Below are 24,684 nucleotides of genomic sequence, written 5' to 3' on the forward strand. Positions count from 1 at the left end.
TAATATTTTTTGTGAAGAGTATAGTAGTTTAAATGTCCGATATATTTTTGTTCGCTGCTTTTGCTAGGACTGTCGCAACATATTCATATACAAATTTGTAGAAATTTGCTCCTTTTGGTCGAAATAGTATTCTGAATATTTTCCTTGAGGAAGTTATAGTATATGAACCAAATTTATAAATTGTTTTAGCGTAGTTTCTTTAGGGTAAGTCTGACACATATTATGATACGTAGATATAATATTAGTATTATTTTTATTTTCGATACTACCTATATCATTTTATATTATTTATTTTACTAAAAGTGTCCACTTTAATAAGTTACTTTCTTCGCCAGTTCAATTTGAAAAAAAAAATAATTTGTCTCGAGAACTGCTGACTCCACAAACCCGGAGATAGAAAAGTATTAGTCAAGTGAAGCAAGGTCGAGAGTTAGTAAGCACAACCGTAGGTACTGTGGTAGATAGGATAAGTTGAACAGTTGTAGGGCCTCTAATAGTTTCAGTAAGGGAAGCAGCACTGCATGTTAGTGTAGCAGCAATTGGCGTGTGTTCACAAATTGTGACTATGTAAGATGTGCATGCGTCTTTATGTTCTATAGTCTCTTTTGTTTATTGTATGCAAAATATGAATATTTATTAGACATGAAGTAAAACACATGGGGTTATTAATTTAATACTTATTTAAAATTTATTTTTTATGATCAAACATAGTCACATTACTAACCATCTAAACACCGAATGATATACAAACATTAAAGGGTCATAGATGCTTCTTTTAAGTACACCAACTCTAACACAGATCTATGATATATTTTACAAAAGTACATACATACTTACTTACATTAAAATTGAATAGTGTCTTACTTATTTGTGTATATAAATCTTGGGCTCGAGCCGTGAGGGGTCACATTTATTGTTCTAATCTAAAATATCTATTCTTTTCACAATAAATATCTATGGGCTTCGTCGTTTTGGCCTTATTTTGTTTTTTACACTTCATGCTTTTGAATACATACTTACTTTAATATTAGTTCTAATTCTCTTTTAAATTTTCCGGCGGATGTCAAAGTTAATTTAATTCAATCATGATCAATGTCGATCTATTTTATGCAACTTATTTCTGGACTATGTTTAAATCGATCATTGAGTCGATAAACTTTAAATTTAACCTTAATTACATCACCAGGGATCTCTACCACATCAAAAAAATATTGTTTAAAATCCACTCACCTGTTTCCATGCACATGACTCGCGCAGAAAGCAAAAGAATAATGCATCAATGTCGGATCAACTGTCTGTTGACCGCTTTCTGCTACATCTAGAAGATCGGAGAGGTAACAAAGGTGGCGATAGCATCCTCTCACTCCGTACCTAGCGCAGTATTCGTCTAGGACAAATACTTGCCCGGGAGAGAACCAGCCCTGAAATCAAAAGTGTTAAAAGTTTAGAATATTAGTGGAAAGTGACACAGCAATTTTATTTACTGAGTATATTAGATAGGTATTTAAAAATTAAGATCGTTTTAAAATATCAGCTGTATATCAAATGAAACTTGCCTTGGCCAATGCAAAAGTTCCACTTGAATATTGAAAAGAGAATGCTCTTTAAGATTTTTAGTTTCTGATATTAATAATACTGATACTTTTTCTAATGTATACCTACTTACTACTGCTGCCTTAAGAATTGTTAACTATTTCATACCAGTGAACAGTACGGATCTTGCAGGCGATATTTCAGAGTTTGCGATTGCAACATACAGAAGAGTAGATGATGGTCAAACTGGCAGGGATCAGCTTGAATGTAGTCCTCCATACCATGCTTGCGAGCTTTGTCCGCATCTGAAATATTATTGACTTTTTGAAGAAGAAGATTTAAATAAATCAGGTAATCCTCTCCATTTCTTTCATTCTACCGGTCCGTGTACAACATCACATCATCACATCATCTAGGTAGACCAGAGATTTTCAAAAGACTTTCTTGATTGGTATGTTTGGCTGTAAATATATTGTATTTGTTATTTCTATCCCCAATGCAAAGATATTGGTACAACATCTATACTTTTTCACAAGCCGTTTTTGATTTGAAAAAAAAAAAACGTATATGTGATAATAAGCTTTGACCAAGTCTACTGTTAATTTATTAATATTTACAATATAATTTGAGCAAGTTTTATTTAACATAGAAAACATCAATGTAACTAACCTCCCATAATTTTAATATGCGTATCTGATGTTGTCGGTGGAGTAGGCTTGTGACTCTGCCCAGTAGCTCTATACAGTGCCATCACCCACAAATGACATTCATTCTCATCAGTCACCCCCATCAACACTGATTCTCCATCCCGTACTGCATTCATGAAATACTTGGCCCCCTCCAATTCTGTAAAATGTTTTTTACCTTTTTTATGTTACGTGTGACAAGTAAAACGTCGTATTAATGCTTTTGATATTTGATGTGAAGAATCTCACCTTGCCCGACGATGAGTTGCGCTGGAAACAAAAGAAATAATAATTGGTTTCGACCCTCAGTTTATCACAATTTAATTAAATTGACCTCGTGGTCTCTAGCGGTTTATGGTTTATGTCTTGGCTCAAAAACTTCAGAGAGAAACACAGTCGAACAATTATTCAGGCTAGCTCTGGATAAGACTAAATTTAAAGAGCTAACGGCCAACATTCCAGCACATAAAGGAGAAAAATATTGAAACTTCAGATATTGAACTTTATTCTTGATGCAATGGAGCTAATTAACATGATATGCCATCGTTTTTGACTTTAAAGTAAAATATATTAGTTATTAACCTACCGCTAGCCAACTCTATATAATCTACAGTGAACCCGTCTAGCTGCATCATCTCCGCCGGCTCTGACTTCTTGTCTTTGTATGAACACAATGCGAAGGTGTACTGGCTGACCTGGACCAGAACCATGTACCGACGCTTCCACTTCCGCCACACGTTCTTGCCGATCACGTGGAGGTAGCTAGAAAAATGAAATTAGGAATTAATTTATTTTCTCCTCTTCCAGAAATTGCTGTCTGGAAATTTCCGACAATTTGATAACAGTATTCCAAAGGCTGAGAAAGTCCTAGATGAATTTTAAATACTGGATTGATCGGTGCGAGAACCGTAATTAAGACCTAAACTTTTTACTTCAATTCTAATTAGCCTGATATTATACAGGGTGATATTTTAATAATTGGGGACTTTTTATGCTCAGTCTATGATACTGAACATAAAAGTATTTTACTCCATATATGATGCTTTTAATATGATAGAAGTCACTTTTTAGGATCTTTACCCGCAGTGCTTCATGTTCAATGGCTTGTCCATTCGACATGCTATCTTGATTCTCAAATCTTGATCTGGCAGGTTCTTGGGTACGTTCATGCGATGCCATTCAGGTGCCTGCAAATATGTTAATTATAATGTCTTTAAGATTAATCATAATAAGTATGGTTGAAATATGTATAACTACGTAACATAACTTAATCTTTTAGATAAATGCTTAGTTTCAATGCTTGTTAATCTATAAGATTACAAAATTGAAGTTAGGCTATAAAGCTGTTCAATTAGAGGCTTGTGAAGTTTATCTGACTGCACAAATTAATTTCAAAACTTAAAAAAAAATGCAGCAATGTTTTTTTAAAACTGCAAAAATAGAGATGATCACTCAATTTAGTAATAATATAATATATGTATCTTAGTACTGTTAGTTTCTGCTTCATTTACCTTACTAGATAAAGGTGTAGGCCTTAAAACGACTTTGCCTAATTCTTTGTCTTCTAACGCGAGCATACCAGGGTTTTCAGTATACAGTTTGACTTTGACGGCTGGAAGGGGTTGTGTGGTGCTGAAGTCACCTTGGGTATCCCACCTGACAACATGATTAGAGTCAAACACTTATAAGATATCGTCAGCGTTTGTGTTCTGAGCTAACAAAAAATAGACCAGTTCTTTCTCAGTCATATTTTTTATATTACCAAGCAGGTAAACAGCCATGCTGCCTACCTGATTTAAGTGCCTATAGCCTTTGGACGCGATTTATTGTTTGGATATGACATCAATGTTGATGAATTTATGCTATACTTACATGGGTTTAGATGCTTCAGCTTGATCCGTTTGTAATTTGTCTCCCCCTTCCACTTCCATCGTACAGTAAACTATTCTGTTAGGTGCTAGAGATTTCAGACCTTTTACTTCCATAACTACCACCTATAATTTTAGTAATGAACAAGTTATTTGAAATGAGTTTTCCAATATTAGTTAAAACAAAAATACGAATAAGTATTTTGTAATTATAAATTGCATATTTGAAATGCTATTCAATTAATTAACATAATGATTTATTACAATTGGTCTTCCTTCCAATACATCCATTTATTTAATTGTTATTTGTCTTATAATTCGTTAGCATTTTGATTATGCCAATTGTCATACTAACCATCACTTGCACAAAAGCAATTACCTCAATCTGGAAAGTTAACACTACATCCATTTTCGTGAGTTGCGTGTCGACGTCACCACCGTCGGCTTCACCAGTCAACTTGTTGGCAAGAGACCCTTGCGATCTGAAACACAGCTGCTTACTCAGCCTTGGAGCCGGGTCTGGTCCCGCGTTTGGTCTAATATCCAAAACCACCACCAGATGTCGAAAATTTTCCAATTTATTGATCACACAAGGCATGCGCCCAAAATTATAGATGAATTTATTAATTTACACCATCACAACGTATTCGAATTTGATGTTAATTACGATCAAATTGTAGGACATTAAAATATTGATGTTATGATAGACATTTATACAGATGAATTGAAAATACGGACAAACAAACCCCAATTAGCAAGTCAGAGAGGAATGACCCATAGTAGGATAGTAGGACAACATTCACAAACCCATGGAACAATGCATGGTGGCATACAAAATGGAACCATCACCGATACCAAGAATGATTAAGCATGGCAAAAAGGGAAATATTACAAAGTTTCTGCTAAATACTATTTATTTTAAAGATGCTGACTGTCAAAGATTTCTGAACACCAAAAATAAAATGATGTAATGATTAAAAAATATCTCTTTTTACTTTTTATTTACAAAATTTGTTTATCTTCAACAGTCAGATCTCAGATAGGTATATTCAATAGCGTGTTGATGTGATTGAGATAGGGTGATTGTGAATAATTAGAATAATAATATATCTGTATGTTGAAATACAAAAAAAAAATATTTTTGTATGACAACCGTGGCATAAGTAGCTTTATATTGGTTTAATGTCGACAAGCTGAGTACTTAAGCTGAAAGCGTAATACTTATGTTATTTTAAACGTGTGAAACGTATAAAAATAATGAAGAAAAATAGACAAAATTATAAAAAAAATATGTTAAAAGTGAAGGCGTGATATATCCGTTGAAAGCAAATCTTCTGAAGATATTAAAGCTCTTGACGTTCTAGAATTAGTTGAAATTTAAGATAACTATTGGAATCTACATTAATAAATTGCTATTATAATTCTAAGCCATGTTGCTTATATGTGTTACTGTAGCTTGTACTAGAATTATGAAATTTACTAAGATTGTAAAATTATTTGAAGCTTAGTTGGGCGGTGTAACAGAAGCTATTGTGTCCACTGTTGTCAAATTTGTAATTTTAGCAATGAGACCACATGTTTTAACTGGCGCTACGGTATTAGCTAGCTAATTTACTGTAGTTCTAATATCTACTGTGGTCAAAACAGTGACAACATTAGGATCCGATATTTTAAGTATTTTCAGGCCATGTGGGTGGGCAGGGGTCCTGCTACACAAGACACGTGCGCAAATCAACAATTTTGTACTCATTACTTGTACTTCCTTCATTACCATCCAGTATGTGCCAGGGACAGAGAAACAAACCAAAATGGAAACGATCAAATATAAAATGACAGTGAATCTGGATGAAGGTCATTCAAGATTAGTGGTATAAGAATGATCATCATTATAAAATTACATCGGCACTAACCAATAAACAATGGTTTCCATTTAATTTGAAATGGAGAAGACTTTGTTAAATAAAATAATTTTGATAATGTGTTTAGTGACATGGATGATCTTAAAGATGATTTGGAATATCGAACCACTGTAACTAATATATTGACGCTACATCCAGATCGCAGAAATATATTATAAAAATAAACAGACAGGAAGTTTCAAATAAATAACGTACACAATTTGAACATGAGATTAGGTTAGTTTGATTTTGTTATAAGTTTGTTTGTTAAAAGTCATTATTCTCGTAGAAAACAACAAGAGGGACTACCATTGTACTGCATGCGTCCTCACGTTTTTACACAATGCGTACACGATGCGGGGAAAAAGAGACTGCATGTGTACGTTATTAACACGCTACGAGTTTGTATATTTCATGGTAGGCCCTATGGTCTTCAGGACATTATAAAAAGTATAATTATGTTGTTTTCTACTAAAATTGACCCAAAGTCACAAAAAATTCCATTGAGTTATCAAATCTCTTACAATTTTAATTTAATGCACCTATTTAGAGCCACATTGAAAGCCAATTAGTATTTATTTTATTACATCAAACATTGACCACATTCAATGAAATGAATTTACTTGTAAGAAATCTTCAAAAATCATACAGATTTCAATCAAGTAGGTAGTGAGACTGAAGTAAACATTTACATTAACACAGACACAGATAAACTTAATCATAATTTAGATTTTACAAATGATAATGTTATTTCTGACAATTTAGTTAACACCAAAAGCGTACATCTAATTGGGATGGATAGAACTTTATAAATATGCAGTACTACTGGAATGTCATTAAATTCAAATACACACATAAACATTAGTGTTACTACAAACAATTAAAATTTTAAATAACTACTGTATAAACAAATTTAAGTTATGTGAATATTGTCTTGACTTATTAAATTGATTAATTCACATAGACAGAGAAAACTCTAAACGAAATTATTTGATTCGTTCATATAAGATAAGCGCGGCCCGATCTAACGCGATTCTTGTGCTGCATAATTGTTTTTATTATCTCCAGGATCGAAGGGTTAAAAATAAAGGAGAAGACACGAGAGCATTAATATCTTTGACGTTCATATGGATTTTTGGTTACGCGAGATCATTGTCTGGTTCTTATCTTAATTTCATTAATACCTTTTATAGTAAGACTACAAGTTTTTAAAGTGTCCGTCGATCCCAATATTTAAAGCCTAATTGTTTCTACATGATACTGACCTGTGATTATACCGCTTGATTTTGTGCAAGCCATATTTGGAGTCTGCGCCGCCCTTCGACACGGGCAAGGACTCCAAATTGGCCATGAGGAGGTTGATCGAAGACTTCAGTTCTTCGATGTAGAGTGATTCCATCTCTTTCAGCACGAATTTGGGCATTAGCTTGCGGTTCTGAAATTATATCATTTGGATTTTTTAATATGTTGATATCATGTAAACTTGTATCATCTGTGCTGTGACTGATTAACTGTTGAATGTTATATGTAAAATAAATAATTCTTTTAAATCAAATTTCTTTGCTTCAATAGTTAAGGTAAGCCGTAAGCGTCTGTTGTGCACAAGATACATTTTGGCAAAATCATTGCTAGCTGCTATATATATATATATGCTATGTATCAGCCGGGGCTTTATATGGATGACATGAAAAACTAGTAATATATCTACGTGGAAACCGAGTTAATACATTAGTTTTACGACTGTATAGATACTTTCAAGTTCAGAATAAGTACTGGAAGTATTATACAGGGTGTTAATTTGCATTCTTGCCATATTCACACAGCTAATAGTACTAACCAATACCAATCAGTTTAGTTTAATTTGAGACATCCTAGAATAACGCAGGCTGAGTAATCAATAAACTTAAATTTACAGGACACTGAGGAATAAACCAATTTTTTCGAGTGCATTCATAAGTCGCAATAGGAATAAATCTAGTGGGCGTGGCCGTCTGGCACGGCCGAAATCACCCGAAACAGCGCATGTAAATGAATAATTTCAGATTTCCCTTCCTACTTTACGGGCTTAGGACCGACAGAAATACCTATTTTTAATTAATTAGTTTTATTTTTTTATTACATTATCCCTCATTTCTTCAGAGATCAAAAAGTTAAAACTTATTTTTGTTTTTATAAATTAGGTATTTTTGGCGTAGTTAAAAAGCTGAAATCATCCTATTTACAATTGATTCGTCTATTTACAACACTAAATTAATCTAAGTAAAAAAATCTAAGTCTTTCTAAGTAATTGTTCGAAGTGCTCACCATTTTCACGAATGCACAGTCTTGCACGGCGTAAAGAATTTCGTTTTAGTTTTCGTAAAACGTACAAATCCTGTTTCAGTTTATCGAATGCTGAAACGATTCGTTCGCGTAACACTTCAACACTGTTGATTTCTTCAGTGTACACCAAACGTTTAACATCACCCCACAAATAATAATCGAATGGAGTTAGGTCCGGGGACCGTGCTGGCCAGTTTACTGGACCTTCACGCCCGATCCAGTTATTACCGAACTTGCGGGTCAGGTATTCACGCACTTGGATTGCAAAATGTGGAGGAGCACCATCCTGTTGGTAATAAAAGTTTTGCAGGGAAGCGAGAGGAACGTCATCTAGCATCTCGTTTATAACGTGATCCAGCAACTCCAGGTACGTTGAGCCGGTAAGACGGCCCTCAATAAAATAAGGTCCGAGTAAATGTCCGTCTATTATGCCAGCCCAGACATTTAAACCAAATCGGTGTTGAAAAGAGTGTCTTTTTATTTTTCTGGGGTTTTCATCCCGATAACTCCACCAGTGCTCATTATGGATATTGAATACACCAACTCTTGTGAACAAACTTTCGTCTGTCCACAAAATGTTGGCGTTTCGGTTGTCTAGCAGCCAGCGACAAAATGTGATTCGTGCATTATTATCCTGTGGGAGCAGATCTTGTACTTTTCTAAAGTGAAACGGGTGTTTCTGTTCACTTTTCAATAGTCTCCACACTGTCACGTGGCTCACATGGAAGTGTCGTCCTGCCTCACGGGTACTGGCACGGGGCTCTACTTCGAAGTAGTCTAGAATTAATTCCTGCAACTCTACAGTAAGCCCTACACTGCCTCGAGCTTGCGCGTGTCTTGGGACGTCAAACTGACGAAAGTCTCTCAATCGCTGTGTGGCCGCAAGCATAACCTGGCGGGTCGGCCTCCTTTGATGTGGAAACATATTCACGGCTTGCCGCAAACTGTCACCACATATGGCATACAAGCGCACCATTTCCACCAACTCGTGGTTGGTATACGCTTCAGTCATTTTCTTGATTTGATTGTGATACGCAACTTAAACAACACGGACCGGGCAGAGCGAGCGGAGCGAGCGAAATCTTGACATCCGCCGTGCGTCGGCGTCGCGAATAGACTGGGGCGGGGTGGTGGTGCGTTGCGGGGTTGCGGGGATGGCTGGCCGTCGTCGGTCGGCGTTTACGCCGCACAAAGAAAAGGGGCGGAGCTTTTTTTGCCGACTTATGTACTTAAGTTTGCCGACGGACTAGTGATGTGCATATGTTTCGATAATAAGTGTTGTTCATAACATAATGTCGATTAAATAAAATATTCTTAAAAAAATTACCTAACTTTTGATCATGTTTTTTTAATTGATTTGTGTTCAGAATCAGTAATATAACAACCTCTGTGAATATGGCAAGAATGCAAAGTAACACCCTGTATAATCTGTGGAATAAGTACTAGAATGTAATTATAGTTCAGAAGTTGTTTTCACTGATTAATATATATGTATATAGTTCTAGCCGTTCTAGGTATGCAAAGGCATTGTTCATATCTATCATAAAAAATATATCAGATAACTTAATGTTACCCTTTCCATCTCATTGACTTTCTGCATTCTTCCGTCTAGCTCCCTCCTGATGGCTGCAGCCTGCTCGTCTGCTGAGTCCAACTATAATAATTAATATATAATTTTTAAAGTATATTTTTTGGTTAATTTAGATTACATTTAATTTAGTCATCATTCGATTTCACCAAAATAAGATAACAAGTATGTCTTGAAAGTCTTGGAAGCCGGCAGTAGACTTAGTTTAAGTAATTTTTTCGACGTCAATAAGTGATGCTTATATCATCCTAAATTCAATAAAGAATTTTGAATTTGAATTTCAGACATGATAAAAGTTGTTTTTCTCATGTCACCACGTTCTCGATTAAAATATAACTAGTTTCGCTTGACAAATAAACTATACAATTTTTGAAGTTTCCACTGTGGTTTTATGACCACAATGGTCTGAAGTCAATCCGCTTTTTAAAAGCAAGCAAACTGTTAAAAGCGTTTAATTCTTAGTCGCCTCGTACGACATCCACGAGGAGGACATAATTTAGTCCTATTCTCGGCCCGTCAGACTCGCCGTGACCACTGCCAATGGTGGCACGATGTGACTTTAAATTTAAAACGGCGCCACCAAGTGTAGTGCTGTAGTTATCGTCACTAGAACTTTTAAAGTTTAAAAAGCATATGACGCGCGTTAAAGTTGAAAATGATAACGCACCAAAAGAGCATTGAAAAGCAGCTGGTGTTCAAACTTCTTGACCCCGAGGATCTGCTGGAACATGTCGTAGAGCTGCTCCTTGCTGAGGATGCACTCAGCATTGAGGCTCTGCTGCTGAGCTCGACTTGGCCTCTTGGACTCGTCGTCTCCGGGAATCCCTGGGAAGAAATGATCGATAACAACCAGGTGTGTATGAATCGCGAAAGATTTTCTGTGGAAATTCCTTTCGCTGATTTGTATAGAAAATTTTTAGGTAAATGAATAGAATTAAATTAAGATTAAAAAATAGGTACATCGAAATTAAAAAAAGTGCTATAAAATTTTGACTTGTCAGTAATTTTAGTTATTTAAAGCATTAAATCAATAATAACAGAAATTGTGTTGTCTTTTTGCTAAAAATACACCAATGTAGATGGTTCATTATTAAAGTTAAAAATTTTAAATTTTATCTTTGATATACGTATCCACAAATAAAATAATTTTGTTTACATCTATGGTTTCGATAAGATTTGCAAAACTATTGCATAAATTGCTTCTTTTTTGCAACGCTAAAAGTTTATATACCAATGACCAATGTATGAATGACCATAGTTGTAAATGTTGTAATGTGGTTTTTACTTTTAATACTTATATTTATTGATACCTATATCAACGAATATATAATATTAAAAGCAGCAGTCCTAGAGCCTACTGCCATTTCAAGAGATGACGGTAAGAGGCCTGACGGCATGACACCCATTCCGTGGGAAAATGGGCGGTCGTTGGTGTGGGATGCGACGTGCGCGGATACAGTAGCTCCATCCCACGTAGCAACGACTGCCTGTAAGGCTGGTGCGGCTGCGTTGGGGGCAGAGTCCGGCAAAAGGCGTAAATATGAATCTCTGGGAGAGCCATACATATTTACGCCTTTTGCTGTAGAGACCCTGGGACCTTGGGATGCGGATGCAAAATCCCTTTACAAAGAAATTTCCGCACACCTGGTCGATGTCTCTGGGAGACCCAAAGGCTGGTGACTATTTTGGTCAACGTTTGAGTTTGGCCATACAAAGAGGAAATATCGCCAGCCTTCTGGGAACTTTACCGCACGACGACGGCGATTTAGTGTCAATTTTTTATTTAAATTAATTTAATATTTATTATTTTATTTTTAATTTGTAATTTTAACAAATAGCTTAAGATGAAATGTACATAAATTGAAATAAAAAACTTATATTAAAAGATATATTAAAAGTAATTAAAACTACTAGTTTTCTTGTTAATCCAATGAAGGAAGATTATAGTGATAACATAAATTTTGTATTTGAAACTGTTGTTACTTGAGTGAATATTTAGTTTTTAGGTGGGTAGGTAGGTGGAACATGCGATTATAAAATTCAATTGGCTACTTAACTTTTAATACTAGTAAAAGTAAATCCAAATAAATCAACTACTAATGATCAAGAAAGTTCCCTAAATATGTTGTGTTATGTTAGAATTCTATTTACCTACCTCGCAACAGCAAACTAGCCTACTAATTTTGAAGTTCGTCACATTGTAGAAGTCAGCATTGTAATGTAAATTTTATTGATTTCTATAGAACATTTTTGCAACTCCAACAAGAGACGTAAATAATAAAATTGTAAGTGTAATAGGTAGTAGGTATATTTGAAAAATAAAGTAAGTAAGTATTTAGTTATAAGTATTCGACGACTATTAGTTATAAGTAGTAAACGACCTCGGTGACGCAGTGAGCAGGTCCCGGGTTCGATCCCCGGTCGGGTCATGATGGAAAATGATTTTCTGATTGGCCCGGGTCTTGGATGTTTATCTATACATGTATTTGTTATAAAATATAGTATCGTTGAGTTAGTGTCCCATAACATAAGTCTCGAACTTACTTTGTGGCTAGCTCAATCTGCGTGATTTGTCGTAATAAATAATAATTTAGTTATATTATTAAATTGATAATTGAAGATGAGTCAACATGCAATAATAATACAAAGGTCTTTATATATAACAATCAAGCATCAGCACATAACAGAAGCGATAATGAAACAATAGGAAACAATGAAGCCTCGAGTGATACCTGTTATTCCTGGGATGTGTGAGAGAGACATGTCGTGAGAGAAAGGGACAGAAACACAGACAGTGAGACAGATGCAGGCACACACAGGTACATGTAACATTGATTAAATCAGGAGTGGTTTGGACTTTATTTCGTTCCCTAGTGTACTTACGAACAAAGATGTAATTTTGATCATTACTGTCGATAGTTTTGTGACAAAATACGAGTGTTTTCTTGATAAGTATTTTGAGCAACACCTGGGTCCGCTTCTGATTTACTTATTCAACTACTGTACACAAATTGTGATTCATGAGACATTATGTTTTGATTTCTGTGTCTGTGAACTTGGCATACCAAGTTATAGAATATCAAAGTTTCATTGGAGTTCTAATTGCATCCACATGAGTTCTATAGTTCCTGACACATTTCAAGAATAGTTCTGGCGTTTATCAATAAAAAAAAATTTTTGAAAAAATGATATGCTAAGTTCCGGTAGCATATCATTTTCTAAAAAACTAATATTAAATAATCAAAATCGATAAACACGGGATATATAAATAGTTCCTCATATATATTATAAATAGTTCTGCATTATTAAAGTAAAAAAAAATATATCAAAGTTTATATATATATCGACGACATGCTACTATAAAAAAGAATAATATTTTGCTCAATGCTTACTATATTGATAGTAATCATATAAAAAATAGTTTCAAAAATGAAATTAAATGAATAAATAAATATATCACCAAAAAAGAAAAACGCCATGTAACAAAATAGCACCATAGTAAATTAGAAGGTTATTTGGAGAAATGCCGAAATAACACAAATATATCAAAAGGTTTTGGATCGACGATAAACGTAATTTCAAGAGTAGTAAAATATTGAAAAACACAATCAGCATTTTTCTCCGAGCTCTATTCCCAGAAAAAATAGTAGTTAGTATATCACACTTGAATATTAGAAAATTAGAAATTTTACTAGATGATATTCGAATAATCTTAAAAAAATGTTCTGGTTACCCAGGAACCTAGAACTCCGCGGATTATAAAACAACACTAGTATATCAATAAATACGAATAAGAATTTCAACCAGAACTCTTTAAAAAATATCAGCATATCACACTTGAATATTGGAAAGTTAGAAATTTTACTAGCTGATATTCGAAAAAACTTAAAAAAATGTTCTGGTTACCCAGGAACCTAGAACTCCGCGGATTATAAAACAACACTAGTATATCAATAAATAACAACAAGTATTTCAACCAGAACTATAAAAAAAACATCAGCATATCACACTTGAATATTGGAAAGTTAAAAATTTAACTAGATGATATTCGAAAATTCTTAAAAATATGTTCTGGTTACCCAGGAACCTAGAACTCCGCGGATTATAAAACAACACTAGTATATCAACAAACAACAACAAGTATTTCAATCAGAACTCTAAAAAAAACATCAGCATATCACACTTGAATATTGGAATGTTAGAAATTTTACTAGATGATATTCGAAAAATCTTAAAAAAATGTTCTGCTTACCCAGGAACCTAGAACTCCGCGGATTATAAAACAACACTAGTATATCAATAATTATCAACAAGAATTTAAACCAGAACTCTTTAAAAAATATCAGCATATCACACTTGAATATTGGAAAGTTAGAAATTTTACTACTATTTTTTTAGATGATATTAAAAATTCTTAAAATATGTTCTGGTTATCCAGGAATTACTCATAAAAAAAATAATTATTATTATTTTTTTTATGAGTAATTGTAGAATAATTAAATTAAATTCATAGATATAAATTTATTAAAACACACTTATATTTACATGCCATATTTTTGGCGAAGCATGTCATAGTACCCACAAGTTCTGTAACATCTATTTGTACCGTGCTTTGTGTAAATAAATTTCATTTCATTTCATTTCATTTCATTTCGAACCTAGAACTCCGCGGATTATAAAACAACACTAGTAAATCAATAAATAACAACAAGTATTTCAATCAGAACTCTTAAAAAAATATCAGCATATCACACTTGAATATTGGAAAGTTAGAAATTTTACTACTATTTTTTTAGATGATATTCAAAAATTCTTAAAAATATGTTCTGGTTACCCAAGAACCTAGAACTCCGCGGATTATAAAACAACACTAGTATATCAACAAACAACAACAAGTATTTCAATCAAAACTCTTAAAAAAATATCAGCATATCACACTTGAATATTGGAAAGTTAGAAATTTTACTACTATTTTTTTAGATGATATTAAAAAAATCATCAAAATATGTTCTGGTTACTCAGGAACCTAGAACTCCGCAGATTATAAAACAACACTAGTATATCAACAAATAACAACAAGTATTTCAACCAGAACTCTAAAAAAAACATCAGCATATCACACTTGAATATTGGAATGTTAGAAATTTTACTACTATTTTTTTAGATGATATTCAAAAATTCTTAAAAATATGTTCTGGTTACCCAGGAACCTAGAACTCCGCGGATTATAAAACAACACTAGTATATCAATAAATAACAACAAGTATTTCAACCAGAACTCTTTAAAAAATATCAGCATATCACACTTGAATATTGGAAAGTTAGAAATTTTACTAGATGATATTCGAAAAATCTTAAAAAAATGTTCTGGTTACCCAGGAACCTAGAACTCCGCGGATTATAAAACAACACTAGTATATCAATAATTATCAACAAGAATTTCAACCAGAACTCTTTAAAAAATATCAGCATATCACACTTGAATATTGGAAAGTTAGAAATTTTACTACTATTTTTTTAGATGATATTCAAAAATTCTTAAAAATATGTTCTGGTTACCCAAGAACCTAGAACTCCGCGGATTATAAAACAACACTAGTATATCAATAAACAACAACAAGTATTTCAATCAAAACTCTTAAAAAAATATCAGCATATCACACTTGAATATTGGAAAGTTAGAAATTTTACTACTATTTTTTTAGATGATATTAAAAAATTCATCAAAATATGTTCTGGTTACTCAGGAACCTAGAACTCCGCAGATTATAAAACAACACTAGTATATCAACAAATAACAACAAGTATTTCAACCAGAACTCTAAAAAAAACATCAGCATATCACACTTGAATATTGGAATGTTAGAAATTTTACTACTATTTTTTTAGATGATATTCAAAAATTCTTAAAAATATGTTCTGGTTACCCAGGAACCTAGAACTCCGCGGATTATAAAATAACACTAGTATATCAATAATTATCAACACGAATTTCAACCAGAACTCTTTAAAAAATATCAGCATATCACACTTGAATATTGGAAAGTTAGAAATTTTACTAGATGATATTCGAAAAATCTTAAAAAAATGTTCTGCTTACCCAGCAACCTAGAACTCCGCGGATTATAAAACAACACTAGTATATCAATAATTATCAACAAGAATTTCAACCAGAACTCTTTAAAAAATATCTGCATATCACACTTGAATATTGGAAAGTTAGAAATTTTACTAGCTGATATTCGAAAAAACTTAAAAAAATGTTCTGGTTACCCAGGAACCTTGAACTCCGCGGATTATAAAACAACACTAGTATATCAATAAATAACAACAAGTATTTCAACCAGAACTCTTTAAAAAATATCAGCATATCACACTTGAATATTGGAAAGTTAGAAATTTTACTAGATGATATTCGAAAAATCTTAAAAAAATGTTCTGGTTACCCAGGAACCTAGAACTCCGCGGATTATAAAACAACACTAGTATATCAATAATTATCAACAAGAATTTCAACCAGAACTCTTTAAAAAATATCTGCATATCACACTTGAATATTGGAAAGTTAGAAATTTTACTAGCTGATATTCGAAAAAACTTAAAAAAATGTTCTGGTTACCCAGGAACCTAGAACTCCGCGGATTATAAAACAACACTAGTATATCAATAAATAACAACAAGTATTTCAACCAGAACTATAAAAAAAACATCAGCATATCACACTTGAATATTGGAAAGTTAAAAATTTAACTAGATGATATTCGAAAATTCTTAAAAATATGTTCTGGTTACCCAGGAACCTAGAACTCCGCGGATTATAAAACAACACTAGTATATCAACAAACAACAACAAGTATTTCAACCAGAACTCTAAAAAAAACATCAGCATATCACACTTGAATATTGGAATGTTAGAAATTTTACTACTATTTTTTTAGATGATATTCAAAAATTCTTAAAAATATGTTCTGGTTACCCAGGAACCTAGAACTCCGCGGATTATAAAACAACACTAGTATGTCAATAAAGAACAACAAGTATTTCAATCAGAACTCTTAAAAAAATATCAGCATATCACACTTGAATATTGGAAAGTTAGAAATTTTACTACTATTTTTTTAGATGATATTAAAAAATTCATCAAAATATGTTCTGGTTACTCAGGAACCTAGAACTCCGCGGATTATAAAACAACACTAGTATATCAATAATTATCAACAAGAATTTCAACCAGAACTCTTTAAAAAATATCTGCATATCACACTTGAATATTGGAAAGTTAGAAATTTCACTAGCTGATATTCGAAAAAACTTAAAAAAATGTTCTGGTTACCCAGGAACCTAGAACTCCGCGGATTATAAAACAACACTAGTATATCAATAAATAACAACAAGTATTTCAACCAGAACTATAAAAAAAACATCAGCATATCACACTTGAATATTGGAAAGTTAAAAATTTAACTAGATGATATTCGAAAATTCTTAAAAATATGTTCTGGTTACCCAGGAACCTAGAACTCCGTGGATTATAAAACAACACTAGTATATCAACAAACAACAACAAGTATTTCAACCAGAACTCTAAAGAAAACATCAGCATATCACACTTGAATATTGGAATGTTAGAAATTTTACTAGATGATATTCGAAAAATCTTAAAAAAATGTTCTGCTTACCCAGGAACCTAGAACTCCGCGGATTATAAAACAACACTAGTATATCAATAATTATCAACAAGAATTTAAACCAGAACTCTTTAAAAAATATCAGCATATCACACTTGAATATTGGAAAGTTAGAAATTTTACTACTATTTTTTTAGATGATATTAAAAATTCTTAAAATATGTTCTGGTTATCCAGGAACCTAGAACTCCGCGGATTATAAAACAACACTAGTATATCAACAAACAACAACAAGTATTTCAATCAAAACTCTTAAAAAAATATCAGCATATCACACTTGAATATTGGAAAGTTAGAAATTTTACTACTATTTTTTTAGATGATATTAAAAAATTCATCAAAATATGTTCTGGTTACTCAGGAACCTAGAACTCCGCAGATTATAAAACAACACTAGTATATCAACAAATAACAACAAGTATTTCAACCAGAACTCTAAAAAAAACATCAGCATATCACACTTGAATATTGGAATGTTAGAAATTTTACTACTATTTTTTTAGATGATATTCAAAAATTCTTAAAAATATGTTCTGGTTACCCAGGAACCTAGAACTCCGCGGATTATAAAACAACACTAGTATATCAATAATTATCAACATGAATTTCAACCAGAACTCTTTAAAAAATATCAGCATATCACACTTGAATATTGGAAAGTTAGAAATTTTACTAGATGATATTCGAAAAATCTTAAAAAAATGTTCTGCTTACCCAGCAACCTAGAACTCCGCGGATTATAAAACAACACTAGTATATCAATAATTATCAATAAGAATTTCAACCAGAACTCTTTAAAAAATATCAGCATATCACACTTGAATATTGGAAAGTTAGAAATTTTACTAGCTGATATTCGAAAAAACTTAAAAAAATGTTCTGGTTACCCAGGAACCTAGAACTCCGCGGATTATAAAACAACACTAGTATATCAATAAAAAACAACAAGTATTTCAACCAGAACTCTTTAAAAAATATCAGCATATCACACTTGAATATTGGAAAGTTAGAAATTTTACTAGATGATATTCGAAAAATCTTAAAAAAATGTTCTGGTTACCCAGGAACCTAGAACTCCGCGGATTATAAAACAACACTAGTATATCAATAATTATCAACAAGAATTTCAACCAGAACTCTTTAAAAAATATCAGCATATCACACTTGAATATTGGAAAGTTAGAAATTTTACTAGATGATATTCGAAAAATCTTAAAAAAATGTTGTGGTTACCCAAGTACCTAGAACTTCGCGGATTATAAAACAACACTAGTATATCAACAAAGAACAACAAGTATTTCAACCAAAACTCTTTAAAAAATATCAGCATATCACACTTGAATATTGGAAAGTTAGAAATTTTACTAGATGATATTCGAAAAATCTTAAAAAAATGTTCTGCTTACCCAGCAACCTAGAACTCCGCGGATTATAAAACAACACTAGTATATCAATAATTATCAACAAGAATTTCAACCAGAACTCTTTAAAAAATATCTGCATATCACACTTGAATATTGGAAAGTTAGAAATTTTACTAGCTGATATTCGAAAAAACTTAAAAAAATGTTCTGGTTACCCAGGAACCTAGAACTCCGCGGATTATAAAACAACACTAGTATATCAATAAATAACAACAAGTATTTCAACCAGAACTCTTTAAAAAATATCAGCATATCACACTTGAATATTGGAAAGTTAGAAATTTTACTAGATGATATTCGAAAAATCTTAAAAAAATGTTCTGGTTACCCAGGAACCTAGAACTCCGCGGATTATAAAACAACACTAGTATATCAATAATTATCAACAAGAATTTCAACCAGAACTCTTTAAAAAATATCAGCATATCACACTTGAATATTGGAAAGTTAGAAATTTTACTAGATGATATTCGAAAAATCTTAAAAAAATGTTGTGGTTACCCAGTTACCTAGAAGTCCGCGGATTATAAAACAACACTAGTATATCAACAAAGAACAACAAGTATTTCAACCAGAACTCTAAAAAAAACATCAGCATATCACACTTGAATATTGGAAAGTTAGAAATTTTACTAGATGATATTCGAAAATTATTAAAAATATGTTCTGGTTACCCAGGAACCTAGAACTCCGCGGATTATAAAACAACACTAGTATATCAATAATTATCAACACGAATTTCAACCAGAACTCTTTAAAAAATATCAGCATATCACACTTGAATATTGGAAAGTTAGAAATTTTACTAGCTGATATTCGAAAAAACTTAAAAAAATGTTCTGGTTACCCAGGAACCTAGAACTCCGCGGATTATAAAACAACACTAGTATATCAATAAATAACAACAAGTATTTCAACCAGAACTATAAAAAAAACATCAGCATATCACACTTGAATATTGGAAAGTTAGAAATTTTACTAGATGATATTCGAAAAATCTTAAAAAAATGTTGTGGTTACCCAAGTACCTAGAACTCCGCGGATTATAAAACAACACTAGTATATCAACAAACAACAACAAGTATTTCAACCAGAACTCTAAAAAAAACATCAGCATATCACACTTGAATATTGGAAAGTTAGAAATTTTACTAGATGATATTCGAAAAATCTTAAAAAAATGTTCTGCTTACCCAGCAACCTAGAACTCCGCGGATTATAAAACAACACTAGTATATCAATAATTATCAACAAGAATTTCAACCAGAACTCTTTAAAAAATATCTGCATATCACACTTGAATATTGGAAAGTTAGAAATTTTACTAGCTGATATTCGAAAAAACTTAAAAAAATGTTCTGGTTACCCAGGAACCTAGAACTCCGCGGATTATAAAACAACACTAGTATATCAATAAATAACAACAAGTATTTCAACCAGAACTCTTTAAAAAATATCAGCATATCACACTTGAATATTGGAAAGTTAGAAATTTTACTAGACGATATTCGAAAAATCTTAAAAAAATGTTCTGGTTACCCAGGAACCTAGAACTCCGCGGATTATAAAACAACACTAGTATATCAATAATTATCAACAAGAATTTCAACCAGAACTCTTTAAAAAATATCAGCATATCACACTTGAATATTGGAAAGTTAGAAATTTTACTAGATGATATTCGAAAAATCTTAAAAAAATGTTGTGGTTACCCAGGAACCTAGAACTCCGCGGATTATAAAACAACACTAGTATATCAACAAACAACAACAAGTATTTCAACCAGAACTCTAAAAAAAACATCAGCATATCACACTTGAATATTGGAAAGTTAGAAATTTTACTAGATGATATTCGAAAAATCTTAAAAATATGTTCTGGTTACCCAGGAACCTAGAACTCCGCGGATTATAAAACAACACTAGTATATCAATAAAGAACAACAAGTATTTCAATCAGAACTCTTAAAAAAATATCTGCATATCACACTTGAATATTGGAAAGTTAGAAATTTTACGAGATGATATTCGAAAATTCTTAAAAATATGTTCTGGTTACCCAGGAACCTAGAACTCCGCGGATTATAAAACAACACTAGTATATCAATAAATAATAACAAGTATTTCAATCAGAACTCTTAAAAAAATATCAGCATATCACACTTGAATATTGGAAAGATAGAAATTTTACTACTATTTTTTTAGATGATATTCAAAAATTCTTAAAAATATGTTCTGGTTACCCAAGAACCTAGAACTCCGCGGATTATAAAACAACACTAGTATATCAATAAATAACAACAAGTATTTCAATCAGAACTCTTAAAAAAATATCAGCATATCACACTTGAATATTGGAAAGTTAGAAATTTTACTACTATTTTTTAGATGATATTAAAAAATTCATCAAAATATGTTCTGGTTACTCAGGAACCTAGAACTCCGCAGATTATAAAACAACACTAGTATATCAACAAATAACAACAAGTATTTCAACCAGAACTCTAAAAAAAACATCAGCATATCACACTTGAATATTGGAATGTTAGAAATTTTACTACTATTTTTTTAGATGATATTCAATAATTCTTAAAAATATGTTCTGGTTACCAGGAACCTAGAACTCCGCGGATTATAAAACAACACTAGTATATCAATAAATAACAACAAGTATTTCAATCAGAACTCTTAAAAAAATATCTGCATATCACACTTGAATATTGGAAAGTTAGAAATTTTACGAGATGATATTCGAAAATTCTTAAAAATATGTTCTGGTTACCCAGGAACCTAGAACTCCGCGGATTATAAAACAACACTAGTATATCAATAAATAATAACAAGTATTTCAATCAGAACTCTTAAAAAAATATCAGCATATCACACTTGAATATTGGAAAGATAGAAATTTTACTACTATTTTTTTAGATGATATTCAAAAATTCTTAAAAATATGTTCTGGTTACCCAAGAACCTAGAACTCCGCGGATTATAAAACAACACTAGTATATCAACAAACAACAACAAGTATTTCAACTAGAACTCTAAAAAAAACATCAGCATATCACACTTGAATATTGGAAAGATAGAAATTTTACTAGATGATATTCGAAAAATCTTAAAAATATGTTCTGGTTACCCAAGAACCTAGAACTCCGCGGATTATAAAACAACACTAGTATATCAATAAAGAACAACAAGTATTTCAATCAGAACTCTTAAAAAAATATCTGCATATCACACTTGAATATTGGAAAGTTAGAAATTTTACGAGATGATATTCGAAAATTCTTAAAAATATGTTCTGGTTACCCAGGAACCTAGAACTCCGCGGATTATAAAACAACACTAGTATATCAATAAATAATAACAAGTATTTCAATCAGAACTCTTAAAAAAATATCAGCATATCACACTTGAATATTGGAAAGATAGAAATTTTACTACTATTTTTTTAGATGATATTCAAAAATTCTTAAAAATATGTTCTGGTTACCCAAGAACCTAGAACTCCGCGGATTATAAAACAACACTAGTATATCAACAAACAACAACAAGTATTTCAACTAGAACTCTAAAAAAAACATCAGCATATCACACTTGAATATTGGAAAGATAGAAATTTTACTAGATGATATTCGAAAAATCTTAAAAATATGTTCTGGTTACCCAGGAACCTAGAACTCCGCGGATTATAAAACAACACTAGTATATCAATAAAGAACAACAAGTATTTGAATCAGAACTCTTAAAAAAATATCTGCATATCACACTTGAATATTGGAAAGTTAGAAATTTTACGAGATGATATTCGAAAATTCTTAAAAATATGTTCTGGTTACCCAGGAACCTAGAACTCCGCGGATTATAAAACAACACTAGTATATCAATAAATAATAACAAGTATTTCAATCAGAACTCTTAAAAAAATATCAGCATATCACACTTGAATATTGGAAAGTTAGAAATTTTACTAGATGATATTCGAAAATTCTTAAAAATATGTTCTGGTTACCCAGGAACCTAGAACTCCGCGGATTATAAAACAACACTAGTATATCAACAAACAACAACAAGTATTTCAACCAGAACTCTAAAAAAAACATCAGCATATCACACTTGAATATTGGAAAGTTAGAAATTTTACTAGATGATATTCGAAAAATCTTAAAAAAATGTTGTGGTTACCCAGGAACCTAGAACTCCGCGGATTATAAAACAACACTAGTATATCAACAAAGAACAATAAGTATTTCAACCAGAACTCTTTAAAAAATATCAGCATATCACACTTGAATATTGGAAAGTTAGAAATTTTACTAGATGATATTCGAAAATTCTTAAAAATATGTTCTGGTTACCTAGGAACCTAGAACTCCGCGGATTATAAAACAACACTAGTATATCAACAAACAACAACAAGTATTTCAACCAGAACTCTAAAAAAAACATCAGCATATCACACTTGAATATTGGAATGTTAGAAATTTTACTAGATGATATTCGAAAAATCTTAAAAAAATGTTCTGCTTACCCAGGAACCTAGAACTCCGCGGATTATAAAACAACACTAGTATATCAATAATTATCAACAAGAATTTAAACCAGAACTCTTTAAAAAATATCAGCATATCACACTTGAATATTGGAAAGTTAGAAATTTTACTACTATTTTTTTAGATGATATTAAAAATTCTTAAAATATGTTCTGGTTATCCAGGAACCTAGAACTCCGCGGATTATAAAACAACACTAGTAAATCAATAAATAACAACAAGTATTTCAATCAGAACTCTTAAAAAAATATCAGCATATCACACTTGAATATTGGAAAGATAGAAATTTTACTACTATTTTTTTAGATGATATTCAAAAATTCTTAAAAATATGTTCTGGTTACCCAAGAACCTAGAACTCCGCGGATTATAAAACAACACTAGTATATCAACAAACAACAACAAGTATTTCAACTAGAACTCTAAAAAAAACATCAGCATATCACACTTGAATATTGGAAAGATAGAAATTTTACTAGATGATATTCGAAAAATCTTAAAAATATGTTCTGGTTACCCAGGAACCTAGAACTCCGCGGATTATAAAACAACACTAGTATATCAATAAAGAACAACAAGTATTTCAATCAGAACTCTTAAAAAAATATCTGCATATCACACTTGAATATTGGAAAGTTAGAAATTTTACGAGATGATATTCGAAAATTCTTAAAAATATGTTCTGGTTACCCAGGAACCTAGAACTCCGCGGATTATAAAACAACACTAGTATATCAACAAACAACAACAAGTATTTCAACCAGAACTCTAAAAAAAACATCAGCATATCACACTTGAATATTGGAAAGTTAGAAATTTTACTAGATGATATTCGAAAAATCTTAAAAAAATGTTGTGGTTACCCAGGAACCTAGAACTCCGCGGATTATAAAACAACACTAGTATATCAACAAAGAACAATAAGTATTTCAACCAGAACTCTTTAAAAAATATCAGCATATCACACTTGAATATTGGAAAGTTAGAAATTTTACTAGATGATATTCGAAAATTCTTAAAAATATGTTCTGGTTACCTAGGAACCTAGAACTCCGCGGATTATAAAACAACACTAGTATATTAACAAAGAACAATAAGTATTTCAACCAGAACTCTTTAAAA

At 31.8% G+C, this 24,684-nt stretch overlaps 1 protein-coding gene across 19 annotated transcripts in view; it reads right to left on the reverse strand.

Moving 5' to 3' along the window:
* The window catches only part of Cadps (Calcium-dependent secretion activator), a 59,861-nt gene that overhangs the window by 13,990 nt on the left and 21,187 nt on the right, over positions 1-24,684 (reverse strand). For 14 of the 19 annotated variants that reach the window (XM_053762951.2, XM_053762936.2, XM_053762953.2 and 11 more), the window contains exons 9-20: positions 10,563-10,720; positions 9,881-9,961; positions 7,251-7,420; positions 4,467-4,623; positions 4,092-4,213; positions 3,731-3,875; positions 3,300-3,406; positions 2,806-2,981; positions 2,469-2,489; positions 2,203-2,397; positions 1,702-1,838; positions 1,231-1,421 (exon numbers count right to left, since the gene is read on the reverse strand). In XM_053762951.2, the coding sequence (XP_053618926.1) occupies positions 1,231-1,421; positions 1,702-1,838; positions 2,203-2,397; positions 2,469-2,489; positions 2,806-2,981; positions 3,300-3,406; positions 3,731-3,875; positions 4,092-4,213; positions 4,467-4,623; positions 7,251-7,420; positions 9,881-9,961; positions 10,563-10,720 (1,660 nt within the window). Of the gene's footprint in view, positions 1-1,230; positions 1,422-1,701; positions 1,839-2,202; positions 2,398-2,468; positions 2,490-2,805; positions 2,982-3,299; positions 3,407-3,730; positions 3,876-4,091; positions 4,214-4,466; positions 4,624-5,840; positions 5,850-7,250; positions 7,421-9,880; positions 9,962-10,562; positions 10,721-24,684 lie in introns of all 19 variants that reach the window. The other 5 variants (XM_053762950.2, XM_053762937.2, XM_064436734.1 and 2 more) reach the window with 4 other exon arrangements.

This window comes from Plodia interpunctella, chromosome 23 (assembly GCF_027563975.2).
Source record: "Plodia interpunctella isolate USDA-ARS_2022_Savannah chromosome 23, ilPloInte3.2, whole genome shotgun sequence".
Taxonomy (NCBI): Eukaryota; Metazoa; Arthropoda; class Insecta; order Lepidoptera; family Pyralidae; genus Plodia; species Plodia interpunctella.